At 40.5% G+C, this 15,141-nt stretch overlaps 1 protein-coding gene across 6 annotated transcripts in view; it reads left to right on the top strand.

Annotated features, from left to right (window-relative positions):
• Positions 1–245: 245 nt before the first annotated feature.
• The window catches only part of PPP1R36 (protein phosphatase 1 regulatory subunit 36), a 32,530-nt gene continuing 17,634 nt past the window's right edge, over positions 246–15,141 (top strand). Inside the window, exons 1-5 of one of the 6 annotated variants that reach the window (XM_032482184.1) lie at positions 246–833; positions 1,627–1,691; positions 13,324–13,410; positions 13,937–14,034; positions 14,134–14,200. In XM_032482184.1, coding sequence (XP_032338075.1) covers positions 744–833; positions 1,627–1,691; positions 13,324–13,410; positions 13,937–14,034; positions 14,134–14,200 — 407 coding nt within the window. In that variant the 5' untranslated portion in view covers positions 246–743. Of the gene's footprint in view, positions 1,013–1,626; positions 1,692–13,323; positions 13,411–13,936; positions 14,035–14,133; positions 14,201–15,141 lie in introns of all 6 variants that reach the window. The other 5 variants (XM_032482182.1, XM_006177765.3, XM_032482183.1 and 2 more) reach the window with 5 other exon arrangements.

Genomic DNA, 15,141 nt, shown 5'->3' on the forward strand with positions numbered 1-15,141 from the left:
TTAAGCCTTGGGGTAAAACAAAAGAATGTATTAGGCATTCCCAATCATGTAGTGTCATCTAGCATTGCTTACATCAATGTTGGAAGGGGAAAAAAAATACCAACCAGAATCTGCATATCAACTCAGCTGCAAGAAGAAATTACAAGACATGATTTGAAAAGTGTAAATGTAGAAATGTCAATTGACTACCCATAGACACAAATTTCTTTGAGCAAAGCTAATTCTGAGTACTTATTAATGGTGCTGCTTTACACACATTACTCCTTAAAAATTCACATAACCCCTCTTTGAATATCTTCAGAAGCGAGGTCGGTGTTGTCTAGCCCTAGGTTCCACATCTAAGTTATGCAACAGAACCAAGTTCTTAAAACCTTATTTCCACTCTTCCTCCCCTTCCGCCCCGCCACTCCCATCAACCTAGTCCCAACCTGGATTTGAACTTAATTTAGTGCTATTAAAGTTTGGAAGGAAGGGAATCCTCTCTATGGAACTGAATCTAGTTATTCTAATTAAAAACAAAAAAACAGTGAAGTGGTTTACTTCACGGTGGAAAGGAACGAAGAACTGAACCCTAAAGAAAGAAACCCCGGGCAGCTTTGCTGTGAGGCGCCAGTGAGCCGCCACAGCAAAGACTGTCAGAAGGGGCGGGAGCGACGCCGGGCCGGCCGCCAGCCCGCGGAGGAAGCAGGGCCCGCCCTCGGCCGCCGTTTCCCGCGCCCGCGGACGGTTGCCTCCGCGACGCTATGAGGCGGCTTGCGGAACACCACGTACCTTGTGCCCGAGTTTTGTTCGAGGAGGCGGCGGTTGGACGCGCGGGCGGCCCTCACCCGGATGTAAGTGCAGCCCGGGCCGCCTCCACCCGCGCGCGGTGGAAAAGCCGCCCTGCGGCGCCGGACCGGGCTCGGTGGTCCGCGCCCTCCATCCCCTCCCTAGGAGGGGCGCCGCCCTAGCCCCGGGCGAGCCGCACACAGGGAGACGGGGCATAGTTGTCTACGGAAGCCAAACGATGGAGGTGTGTTCAGCAAACGGTCAGAACTGAATTCCGGCTCCCCGCGTAGATATCTAGATATACGAAACTACCCCCTCACCCCCTCTAATTGATTGATTGCAAAATAAATAGACCTCCTGCGGAGGAAGCCGCCCTGCGGTGGGAGGGGTACCCCGAAAGGAAAGGCTCCGGACTCGTAGCGCCCGCGTCTTGGAAGGGGTAAACTTGACTTCGCCCACGGCTCTGAAGGGCAGGGGCAGGGTTACCAGGCTCCTGTTAGGAGTATCTAACCCCTCTGAACAGTTGAGGCTGCCTTGAGCACCAGATTATTGTCTGAGTCCCAATAATCAGTAAATTGTTATGATGAGCTTTGAGGTAGTGCAGGCTGAGTGAAGATTCCTTCCTTCTCTTCCTTTCTCCCCTACTTTCCTCCCTCCCTTCCTTTTTTTCTGTTGAAACATCACCTAAAAACAATAAAAAGATAAAATCCTAGGTTCAAGTTAAGAAAAGTTTAATATCCTACATCTTTACTGAATAGAGTTAAAGAGCAACTAGTGGGAAGTATTGTTAAAAGTTCACTGTGACTTGTGGATTGTAAATTGAACCTTTATTTTTGCTGTGATCATTTCATTTTACAGCATTTGGGATTACGGTTAGGGATGTGGTACTGGAGAGATGAAACCAGGAGTCTTGAATTCAGAAGGTAATTTTAATAAGACTTTATTATCACTTTTATGAAAATTACATATGCTTTAGGTAAAAAAAAAATCAAGCAATACAGAGGAGTATAAAGAATAAAATCACTATCTGCTGAAATCCCACTGTCTAGAGATAACCATTTTGGTGACCAGCCTTCCATGTATCACTTTCTGATAACATTTGTCAACTGCTTCTCATGTACCAGACACCGTGTTAATCAGTTTGCCAACCCTTTGAAACTGCTGCATGTTAATCCACTTTTACAGGTAAAGAAACCGATGTCAAAGGGTTAAGTAGTTTGAGGAAAACTAAGTGACTTGACCAAATCACACAGCTCAAAGGTGACTAAGATGATTTAAACCTAGGTCTATTGGGCTCAGAGTCCATATTCTTAATGACTTTATAAAATTGCCTTTTTGAGTTATAGAAATGGAGTTTTACATTAATGGGACCATATTACATCTGCTGCCACAGACAGTAATTTTTACAAGGTAAATTTATTAGATAGAAAAACTAATTTTAATTCTCCATTGGGAGAATAATGGCTCTATTAAAGAGTGTATCGCTAACCTAAGAATACTAACCGTTAACCAGCTATGCACCTATTATGTCTCAGACACTCGTATATTTTTCTGATTCTTAAAACAGCCATGGAAAGTGAGGGTTAATATCTCCATTTCATAGATGAAGAAACAAGGCTCAGGGAGTAATTGAACCAAAGTCATTCAGCCAGTAAGTAGCAGAAGGACATTTTGAACCAAGATTTATCTGATGCCAATATCTTTTCCGCTGTATACACTGTCTTCCTCTGCTAGACTGTAAGCCCTCAATGGCAGGAACTGTTTTAGTCATCTTCATATCTTGGAGCCACCCACAGAACTTCACAGAATAGGCATGTACCAAATGTTTATTGAACAACCAACTAGATTCAAGCACTGGGCCAAGTAGAAGGCTAATTGCAGGAGGATTAAAGATAGTTATCTGGGTAAGAAACAGTGAGAGTCAGAACTAAGTCCATGTGGGAGGACTAGAGAGAAGGATGCAGGACTAAGAAACACTTAGGTGATGAAACTGACAGTCTGTTCGGATAGAATTGATAGATATAGTGCCTGGATGTGAAGGGAGATTGAGAAGTGGGTGCTTGAATTGATTCCCTGATGTCTGGCTTGGGTGATTGGGTGGCTGGAATTGCCTTTTACCCACATACAGAATAAAAGGCAAAACTGGTGTTGTGTTTGAGGATGCTATGGTGTGCTCACATGGACACATCTCAGGCTGCTGGACAAATGGGATTGGAGCTCAGGAAGGGAATTGGCTATGTAGACGTAACTTATAGTTACATTATAAATATAATGAAATATTTACTGTCAACTAAACATAAATAAAGGCTAAGCCATTACATTAGAATCAAAATTGAAAGCTTATATTTCATAGAATACGTATTTCAGTGTTTGAGTAATCTGTCATGTCCAAAGCAGTGGTTGCAATTTTTGTTCTCAGGTAGGTCACAGAAGATTCTGCGAGTAGCTCCTAAAACATCACATTCAGTGAGTGTGAGATAGTGAGAAAGACATCAAGATAGCTTTGGGGTTAGACAGCAAGATAATCACAGGAGTCAAAATACATGTTAAAGCACAAGAAAATGTAGGTATGAATTTCTAGTGCCAACTTTTCCTTTCCTCAGTCTTCATATATTTAAAGGCCATTTCAGTCCTCTCTTTTTATGATGAAAATCGGACCATACTTTTTGCTTACTGATCTTCTTTGTAAATGTAGTTCATTTGTAATATTTTTCAAGCTAATTTTCATCACTAATCTAATAACCACCTACCCAAGTGGCACTATTTCCTGTATGAGCCTACCAACAAATTCACAAATATCAGTTTCACACTGACTTTCTTTTTCAAAAACATTCATATTCATAAATCAGAGTTTCTTTGGGTTTGTTACCAAATTATTCTTTAAATTGGCTCGATTGATTTCCACTAATTTTGTAGAATATGCATGGGATGATATAATTTAAAAGGTAGATTGTATGACATAATGTTAAACAAAAAAAGACCAGATACAAAAATGTAAGTATTGTGTGATTCCATTTATAAGACAGTTTAAAATAATAGACATAAAGGAACTGTGATGATAGAGTTCAGAATAGTGGTTACATTTGGGGGACTATCAATTGGCAGGGATGGGGGAAGTTATAAGAGAACCTTCTGAGGTGTTGGAAATGGACTATATATTGATCTGGGTGGTGGTTACCTGGATATATACGTAGTAAAAAATTCATCAAGCTGTCCACTTAAGATTTATACACTTTACTACATATAAGCTATACCTCAATTTAAAAAGCAAAACAAAAACAAATGAGCCCAAACTCCAGACTGTGTAAAGTACACAAATTGGGGGTAGTTAGGAAAGATGAGGAAAGGAGTACCATGAAGAATAGATGAGGGGCCACCCTTCCATGGTGGAGCTGCTTTGTGTTTGAGCAACTCAGTGTGGTGAGGGTGAGTATCAGGATTACCTTGGGAGTCCAGCTAGTAAGGACGATGCTAAGGAAGAGGAAAGCAGACTTCTGTAGGTTTTAGGCCAGAGTTAGCGTTTGGATTTGTTGGAAAGGTAGGTACTGATTCCCTTTTAAAGTCAAAGCATGTCCCAACACACATTAAAATGTAGGTTTGAAGTCAGAGAGGACTTATGACCTGGAACATGCTCTTTTTTCAGAGACAATGCTGCAGACACTTATGTCATCCCAATTCATGGCAATGAGACAGGGCAGAGGCAGAGAAGGTGGAGAGGAGACAGTGGTCAGGATGGGAGCTGCAGAGGTGAAGGCCTATTCAGTCACTGCTCTCATACCCGGTTCTGTTCAGTATCACATCACAAACCTTTACAGGCATACATGATGGGGTTGTATCTGTGCTCTACGGCATGGGAGCATGGAAGGGCGAGATTAGAACTAGGGAGACGAGACAATTATGCAGCAGTCCGAAGGGGAGATGGAGACTTGCAGAAGAACAGAGAGTCAAAGAGTCATTCTAGAGGCAACTTGGAGATAAATCCAGTCTTGTGTACAGAGGGAATAGCTAGTGAGACTAGCTGTGAGACAGAGAGAGAAGGCAAGAATGTCTGGGTCACTGAGTGGGTGATGATATTGTCCATTGAGGTAAAGGTGGAAGAGCCCGTATGTTTATGGAAGGGGTAAAGGTAACAAGTTTACTTTTTCAAATGTGCAGAGTTTGAGGTATAGTCATCCCTCAGTATCTGAAAGGGATGGTTCCAGGACCACCCCACAGATACCAAAATCCACAGATGCTCAAGTCCCTTCTATGAAATGACACAGTACAGTCAGCCGTCTGTATCTGCGGGTTACGCAACTGAGGATAGAGAGGGCAGACTGTCCCTGCCTGTGAAACCTCCAGGTCAAGAATTCAATAAGCAGGGGTTTGGCATTCATGAGAGTAGCTGGTGCTAAATTACAGTGGGAAGTGAAATGACAGTGGCCTAGAGAATACCTACTTTAAAAATTATGAAATAAGTTTTTTCAATCATATTACTTTAGAAATCAGAAAATACCATTAAGCAAAAACAAATTAAAAAAGCTTTACAATCCCACACAGAACGAGTATAGCTGTTAACATGTAACATTTATTGTATAGTTCCAAATCTTCCTCTCTGTGTGTGTACACACACATACGTTTTTAACTTACTATATTCTGCATTTACATATCTATTTTTCTCATTACAAAGTTGCACACAATTACTGAAAAACAAGTACATACATAAATGTACAAACTAGGAGGTGAAGTTTTTGCCAAGTTCTACCCCCAGAAACCACCAATGCACCAATGTTAAGGGTTACCATTGAACCAACGTTCAACATACTGGTTATATTTATTTTACATCCTGTGACTGATAATTCCAATATCTGAAGTTTGCACACTGTAGGTCTGATTTTGTTGCCAGTTTTTTTTTCTAGCATTATTTAACATTAAAAAAATATATAAACATTTTAAACTTTTTATATTGGAAGATTTCAAAGAAAAGTAGGGAGAATGGGATAATGAACCCCAATGCACCCATGGCACAGCACCAACAATCATTAATTAAGGTTAACTTCATATCATCTATACCCTCTTCTACTCTACCCCTGATTATTTTGAAACAAATTCCAGATATTTCACCTGCAAATATTTCAGTATGTATGTCAAAAAAATAAGCTCTCTTAAAAACTAAATTCCTATTTACATGCCTAAAAATATAAATAGTAATTTCTTAACATTGTCACATATTCAGTTTGTATTCAGATGTCTCCTATTGTCTAATATATATATATAATTGAAGTATAGTTGATTTACAATGTTGTGTTAGTTTCTGGTGTACAGCATAGTGATTCAATTATACATTTATATGTATTCTTTTTCATTATAAGTTATTATAAGATATTGAATATAGTTCCCTGTGCTATACAGTAGGACTTTCTGGTTATTGTCTAATATTTTTAAAGTTTGTTCCAATCAGGATCCGCATAATCTTCTCCTTACATTACAGTTTGCTACATCTCTGAATCAGTGTGCACCTCTTAAGGTTTTGATAGGTATCTTCACGTGATTCTCAGGAATAGCAGACAAGTGAAGAAAGAGGAGCTAGCCAAAGAGAAAGCATGATTAGAAGTGTTGGAGTTAAAACCCTGAGACACAAAGGGCTTCAAAGGTAAAATAAGAAAGGGAATTGGAGTGGGGAGTGGTCAGCAATGTCAGATGCTAAAGAGAGCTCAGGGTGGGGCAAATACTGAGAAGAATCCTTTGGATTTAACAAGAGATCACTGGGGTCCTAGGTGAGGAGCAGTTTCAGGAGGGCAGTGGAGTAGAAATCAGATAATAGTAGCTTGCAGAGAGAATCTGAGATAAAGAGGAGAAACAAGCAAAAATAGTATCTCTTATCAGTAAGTTTACCAGTGAGAAAGGAAAGAGGTAGTAGCCTTTAGGGGACCCAGTACTAAGGGAAGGGGGTTTTTGTCGCTGGTTTTGTCATAAAGGTAGGAAAATCCCAAGTCTGGGGAGCAAGAATAGAAGAGAAGGAATTGGGAATGGGATCAAGCGTGCGGATTAGCTTTTCCACTGAGTGTGGTGGGAAGGAAGTGATACAGACAGGAAAGCCTGGGAGTTTGAAGGTACAGGAAGATATATCTATGCTGCTCTTCTTACTGAAAATAAACCAGACCCTTCCAGGCTACCGTTGTAAGGAGAATCTTTTGGTAGCAGTGCTCCTGACCCTGACTCTTGCCCCTGAGACTGCTGCTCCCTTCAGGTCTCACTCATCAGTAACTGCCACCACAGCCACCTGGGATGGAACCGGGGCTGAGGAAAACTGTTCATCCAAGGGCCCTGACCCAGTACCCAAATGGGGTCATTATCTGAAGCCAGGGGAGGTGATATCCAAGACCTGAGGAGGAGAAAGAGTTGGGAAGGTGAATGGAGATTGGGTTGGGGAGGAGGAGTGTGTATTCCTGGCAGAAAGAACAGCATGTGCCGAGGCCCAGACATATCTGAGACTGCAAGGAGTTCAGTAGGCTGAGTACAGAGTTCCAGGCGCGTGTTAAAGAGATGAAGTAGAGGTTTTAAACCAGGGCAAGATCATGAGAGGTCTTGCATACCATGCTGAAGAATTTGAACTTTATTCAGAGGGCACAGGGGAGCCATCAAAAGGTTTTAAACAGGGAAGTAAATTGTGATGAGAACCACATCTTAGGAAAATGACTCTGGCTGCAGCTTGGAAAGTCTTGGAGGGAGACAAGACTGGAGGCAGGGATATCAGTGAAGAAGCAGTTGCGGAAATTCAGTTGACAGGTGATGGTGGCTAAAGTTAAGATGGTGACAATGGGAAGAGAGGGAAGCAGTCAAGTTCAAGATATATTAAGGAATTAAGTGATTAGTGGGTTGTGAGGGCTAAGGGTATGGAGGAATCAAGGATAGACACTGTTTTCTGGCTTGGGTGCCTGGTGGATGGTGGTACCCATTTGCTGAGATGGGGAAGTAGGAGTAGGGACTACAGATTAAAAGGGGAATTAGTTCACTTTTGGACATGCTGTGTTTGAAGTGTCTGTCGGATGCCCAAGCGGAGGTGTCCAATAGGCATATGGATCAATTCATAAGTCTGGAGAAAGATCTGAACCTTATATATAAATTTGTGAATTATCGGTATTAGTAGAGTAGATGGAATTACTCACAGGAAGTGTGAAGAATAATCAGACACAACCTTGAGAAAGGCCCTCATGCAGGGAGCATGCCTGGGTGAAGGAGCTTCTGAAGGAGTCTAAGGAAGAGCAGCTGGAGTTGGGGGCTGGAGGGAATTAAGCGTGTCATGAATCCAGATAATCTGCTTTACAAAGTAACAGCTTGATCTCAGCGGTGTTCAAATTCTATCTTGTCAATTTAAGACCCTGGAAATCCCTTCTAGGGTTTTAATCTTCCTCCACATGAGGTAGACCACATTTTACATCCACTAGCCAACAGGAGTTTGCAGACATCTGTATACTCTCAAATTCAGATCAAGGGAAGATGATCCCTTTCCTCTTCCCCACCTTGCAGTTCCTGGCATCTTTCCTGGATGAATGACAATGGAAAACCTACCCTTGAGAGACCTAATTCCCCACTTACAGGCAGAATTTGACCTTTGCAGATTATACCCTGAGGGGGAATAACTGTATGAGGTTATAACAGCATACCCATCACCTCCATACAAAAAAATGACACACAGTAATGGGCAGAGAAGGCATGATAATTATTTCCTAATAGGCAGTTAGGGAAGAGACAGTGGAGAGTGGTTTGGAGGGAAATGTGGGTTCAAATCCTAGTTTGCCACCTACTAGGTGATTATCATTTGTCAAGTTACTTAGCCTTGTTAATTATCAGTTCCCTTATCTACAAAATGAAATAATAATGCCTTGTGAGGAGTAAATGAGGGTGTTGCATAATTCATCAGCATGCATGCCCATTTCTTCCTTGTTAAAGAGGGAATACCTTTATTCACAAGCCACATCTGGGTTGGCCCACATGACGTGCTTCTCTGTGATACAGTGTCCATAGTCCTGTCCCTTCATGTTTCAAGTGCCCCTGCTCCCAACTGGGGAGAGAACCAGCAGCCTCTGAGTCTTTGCCAAGGTCACTGACTCCCCTGAGGACATACAGTCGAGGAAACTACATGTTGAGAAGCCCCGAACTTCTCTTGTTTTTTATAGCCTAAGAAAAGACTCTAGTGACCACTGAAAACCTCTCACTTGTGTGGAAGCCAAGAGTGGTTCAACCCTCTGCATTTTAGTAATGACTTCCAGGAGAAAACATGACTGCGTTTTCTCATTTATTTCAGGGCAAAGGGAAATGACGTGATTGTGCTGTAATATTAGGAAAGTACATCAACACAGTGTGGTCTGTGATTCTAAATGGGTTGCCAAATTGAAGGGGAGACTATGGAGATTGGAGGAAGGTACAGAACTGGTTTGGGAGCCTATCAGAGGTGCAGTTCAAAGGACAATTTTCAGTTATTACTAGTGATGCTTCTTAAGTTATTCCAAATGTACTGTGGGCATAGGCTGCTTTTAGGGCTATGGCAGGGCACTCACTGGGAGAAGTCCATCTCACTATCTGAATTGGAGGATGACTTCAGTCAAGTGAAAAGCCACCCAGGCAGTGTGGGAAGGCATGTCCACAGGTCAGAAAATAAGGACTAGCGGTTTAGCAGTAAATGCCAGCCTGTTGGCTAAGGGCAGACACTTGCCTGCCACAAATTTCAATCACTGAGACATGGTCAGCCTTTCTGAGCGTTAGTTCTCCTTTAGTAAAACGACAGCCATGTACTAGATGATCTTTTAGATGTCCTCTATCTATGATCTTATGCTTATATAATTATAAGTTCATTTGACTTGGTTCATAGATCTAATCTATAAGATTCCAAATGTATCCTTTCAAATTTCTTATTTTAAGGCTCTCTCATCTCAAATCATCTCAGGCAACTAATAAGGCAGGAAACCTTGAATTATAGGGATGGGACTGAGACAAGGGTAGGAGGGCAGCAATTTCATTTGAAATTAACTGAAATTGGGTGTACCTTTCTTTCATCTTCCAGAGAAGAGAAACCCTGGGAAGGGCTGGTGACCTGAGACTTCTTTAGCCTGGTAGAAAAGTTAACAGTCAATGGCTTGTAAGTGGCCAAAACACTGTGATGATCCAAGGAAGCACTGAAAACAACTTCGTGTTCTTATTTGGGGGCTGTTATATTCAGGAAGGAGGTACTAATCTGCGCATTAGACATCCAGCAAGCAGAATGGACTTCAAAGAGTCGTTAGAAAATGTCTGAATGTTTGAGGGATTTGAGCATTTTGTTAGAGGCTATTGAAATGGTCTGTCAATAACCACATACTGTTTCTTCCTATATATCTCTATCAACTTCTTTTTAGGTACACAGATAATAAGTCAGTACATTCTTGTTATTAAAAAAAACACGAATAACACAAAAGTATACAGATGTAGAAGATAGCTCTCTCCATCACTGTGCCACCTCTCTGCCTCCTCTGGTCCCCATCTCTCTTTGGAGGTTGCCACCATCCCCATTTGGTATCCTTTCATTTCTTTTTTCCCACCACCCCCTCAATATTTCAGTATACTCTCTCCCACTAAATACCCAATGCTTGGAGACCAGTGATAAGAAGAGCACAGGAAAGAATGAAAAGTTTAGAAATCACCCACTGACCAACGTGGTGCCAGTGGTCTGAAAGAAACAAAGAAAAATACAGAAAATTGTTCCCTTGAGGTGACATCATGTACATGCTTTTAGATTCTAACCTATTTCACAACCTGAATATTGCCAGGATGCTGGCAAAAACTCCTGAAAGAAGAAAGTACCAAATGGATTAACTTAATTATTTCCAAGGGGAAGTATTTCTCTAAAATAATGAGTTTGTGGATAACCAACCTCAGAAAAAAATTTTAACCATTATTTATTGAAGTATAGTTAATTTGCAATGTTATGTTAGTTTCAGATGTATAGCAAAGTGATTCAGTTTTATATATATATATGTACATTTTTCAGATTCTTTTCCATCTTAGATTATTACAAGAGATTGAATATAGTTCCCTGTGCTATACAGTGGGTCTTTGTTGTTTATTTTATATATAGTAATGTGTATATGTTAATCCCAAACTCCTAATTTATCCCTCCCCCCTACCCTGATTTCCCCTTTGGTTAACTATAAGTTTGTTTTCTATGTCTGTGAGTCTATTTCTGTTTTGTAAATACATTCGTTTGTATCATTTTTTTAGATTCCACATATTAGTGATATCATATGATACTTCTCTTTCTTTGTCTGACTTACTTCACTTAATATTACAATTTCTAGGTCCATCCATGTTGCTGTAGATGGCATTATTTCATTCTTCTTTATGGCTCAGTAATATTCCATTATATATACACCACATCTTCTTAATTCATTCATCTGTTGATGGACATTTAGGTTGTTTCCATGTCTTGACTATTGGAAATAGTGCTGTTGTGAACATTGGGGTGCATGTATCTTTTCCAAATAGAGTTTTCTTTTCATTTTGTTTATGGTTTCCTTTGCTGTGCCAAAGCTTTTAAGTTTAATTAAGTCCCATTTGTTTATTTTTGCTTTTGTTTACATTACTCCAGGAGATGGGTCGGAAAAAATATTGCTGCAATTTATGTCAGAGTCTTCTGCCTATATTTTCCTCTAGGAGTTTTATAGTATTTGGTCTTTTTTTTAAATTAATTAATGGATTGATTGATTTTTTACTGAGTTATAGTCAGTTTACAATGTTGTGTCAATTTCTGGTGTACAACACAATTTTTCAGTCATGCATGAATATATATATTCATTTTCATATTCTTTTTCACCATGAGCTACTACAAGATCTTGAATATATTCCCCTATGCTATACAGTATAAACTTGTTTATCTATTCTGTATATACCTGTTAGTATCTATAAATCTTGAACTCTATAGTATCTGGTCTTACAATTAGGTCTTTAATCCATTTTGAGTTTTTTTTTAATATGGTGTTGAAATTGTTCTAGTTTCATTCTTTTACCTGTAGCTGTCCAGTTTTCCCAGTACCACTTATTGAAGAGACTGTTTTTTCTCCATTGTATATTCTTGCCTCCTTTGTTGTAGATTGATTGATGATAAGTGTGTGGGATTTATTTCTGGGCTTTCTATCCTGTTCCATTGATCTGTGTGTATGTTTTTGTGTCAGTACCATACTGTTTTGATTACTATAGCTTTATAGTATTGTCTGAAGTCGTGGACTGATTTCTCCAGCTCTGTTCTTCTTTCTCAAGATTGTTTTGGTTATTCAGGGTCTTTTGTGTTTCCATACAAATTTAACAATTTTTTGTTTTAGTTATGTGAAAAATGCCATTGGTAACTTGATAGGCAGTCAATCCTAGAAAAATTTCAAAGGAAATTCAAAACTGTTATATTGACAAGGAGATGATAAGCGTATATATATGATTAGAGAATGACTGAAGTTTGAGAGAAAGTGCTTCTATTACTATGACTGCATTTAACAGAAGGACATGTACTGTGGGAGAGGTTGAGCTTCTGGATGATATCATCAACATGGCATTGTTTCAGCCAGAAAAATAAAAGACATAATCCACAACAGCCACCAAATCAACATGTTTGGTAGACACTACAGTTCTCCCAGAAAATGCACTCTCTGTAAGGCAGGAACCACATCCTGCTGGTCTTCAAAATGCTTTTCTCTGTTTTCCTATTAAACAGTTGCTGAGCTCCTGAGAGCCTGTGCATTGACTCTAATTAGACATCCCTTATTTTCAATGTTACAGCAATGCCTGACACAGAGTATGGCCTCAGTATATATTTACTTGTCACTTAATTGTGCCCGTTGTTAGTTACGCCCGCTATTGCTCAGTAATGCTTTTACAATGACTCTAGAGTGTAAGAAACCTGGAGTTAAGTAAAGGGTCCTGAAACCTTCCTAGAGATAGTTAAGGCTTCTAGAAGAGTCCACAGCTATGACAACGGAGGTGGCTGCTCTGGAGACTGGACTGCCTGGTGGGTAAGCTCATGGCTCTGTGGCTGGAGAACCTGGGCCCCAGTCCTGGCTCTGGCACTTGCTAAGTGATCTTGGTCAAGTTACTTAATCTCTTTCTAAGCTTCAATCTTTCTCATGCATAAAAATTGTAAATATGGTAATATTTTCCTCATAGAGTTGCTGTGAGGGTTGAATGGGATCGTGCTTAAAAGCACTTTGAAGCATAATGAGTACTCAGGAAATAAATTCTTCCAAACCGATCATGAGCTTTCTATTTCGTGTGAAGTTGCTGCAACGTTTTCAGATGGAAATGTTTTGTGTGTGGTGGTGTTCTGGAGGCTACTGATTATGTAGAGGTGGAATATAAAGTCTGAAATTTTAATCTTTTTCTAGATGATTGATCCACATGTAAGTACATGAATTGAGTACTGCTGTGCTTCAAATTCTCTCCGGGACTCCACTCACAATATGTGCTAGTCCTGTGGTTCCATGAGCTATGGTCATGCTATGATCAGTCTTCCCCCAAGAAAAGGTTAAGATCCTAATTTCCTCATTTCTATTACAGTTTTACACCTGCGGTAGAATTCAAGGAAAGAGGAAAGAGAGGCAAAGCAGTTCACTTTGCTGAAATTGATGGTACAGCTTCAGACAGGTAGCTTAAACAACCGCCGCGACAATGTTGCTGAAAGTGCGTCTCAGCAGAATGGCCTAAGCCTCTACCAGTTCTACAAAAATAGCATTCCCATCATCTTAGGTTGAGATGCAAATACCCATCAAGGAAAGAACATGCACTATTTCACAATTATGGTGGGAGTTACAGTTATCCCTGTAAATGTATCCCTGTGATCATTTGGCTATTAGCAAATTTTCAGCTTCTTATACTTTTTAAAAAATCTGAAAATGAAAGCTATGTCATAAATAGATGATTTAAATGATCTATTTAGGGTGAAATTGGTATTTACATTTTATGTCAGGCCTTGTGCATTCCTCCTACCTCTAGCATAGTAAATATAATGTGTAATAAAACTTATTCCAAAATGATCCTACATTAAACAAAACCCATGCGTGACACTCAGACTCTCCTTACTTTACAGTAAACATCTCATGTGCCTCAGGATAGATTAAATACAACTAAAACCTTTCAGAGCTCTACTAGACACCGTTCTATTCCAAAACAGGTTGACAGATAAAAGGTTTGCTTTAAGAGAGGATATGTCAGCCAAAGGCTTAGAGAAACGGAGTCAGCAGGGCAACGTTACACTCCACGATGCTAAATGTGAGTCACTGTTTCATCATCCTTACATGACTTATCTGGTGCCAACCTCTGGGGCAGCTGTTTGTCCCTCTTTCAATTGTCCATCTTCTCTCCTTCCAGTTGTTGCTTTGCTTTTGCTACAAGATACTGAGATGCAGCGTATCTGTTCTTTTTCAACGTTTATGAGGTATGTAATGCTTGTGAGACATTTTAGATCTTTTATCTTTTATTTTGAAGTAATTCCATCTAATTAATGATGGCAAATCTGATTTTTGGAGAAAGGGCTGGCTTTATGCAAGCCAAGCTCTCAGGACTCAGTTTCAGAGACTGAGACCAAAGAGAGGAAGCCAGAAGTCACGGGAGCCCAAAATAAAGTCCCAGGGCAAGGAGTATGGAAAGCACATTGTTGGAGTCCCACTAAGACTGCACTATGTGGGGGAGGATATAGCTTAGCGGTAGAGTGCATGCCTAGCATGCATGAGGTCCTGGGTTCAATCCTCAGTACCTCCATTGAAAATAAGTAAATAAATAAACCTAACTACCCCCCCACCAAAAAAATAATAAATAAAATGGACAAAGAGAAATTTTTAAAAATCATTTTTAAAAAAAAGACTGCACCACATATATATTAGCTAAAGGGTGTACTCATTTACTGAAGATCAGTTTTCTCCACTAGTTATGTTTGGCAGCCACAACAAGTACTAGATGTTTGACCCTGGGTGAGCTTCCTGGCCTTCCTAAACCTCAGTTTCCTCAGATACTAAATTGGAATAATGGTGTCTCCGTGTGCTTGCGCGTGGAGGGTGCTTCACATGGCACCTGCACTTGTGAATGCTCAGTGGTAGCTGGGTGTCCTGTGCTATTGGCAGCCCTCTCATTCCTTCAGCATTCAGTGGAGACAGACACCTGAGAATTCCCTACCTGCAGCTTCTTTCTATGGCAGGAGCACACTCAACTTGACTACAAGGCAGCCTTGGGCCCCTAGGGAGTCAGTGCCCCTAAAGCAGCCTCCAATCAGTGATGTGCCGGGGGGACAGTTGGTAGGTAAATATTCCAGCTTCCGTCTGTTAGGATAATCCTGAGTTTTCTGCATGGTCTTCCAGAGTCCTCCATGGGACTGAACTAAAT

The sequence above is a fragment of the Camelus ferus genome, chromosome 6, assembly GCF_009834535.1.
Source record: "Camelus ferus isolate YT-003-E chromosome 6, BCGSAC_Cfer_1.0, whole genome shotgun sequence".
Lineage (NCBI taxonomy): Eukaryota > Metazoa > Chordata > Mammalia > Artiodactyla > Camelidae > Camelus > Camelus ferus.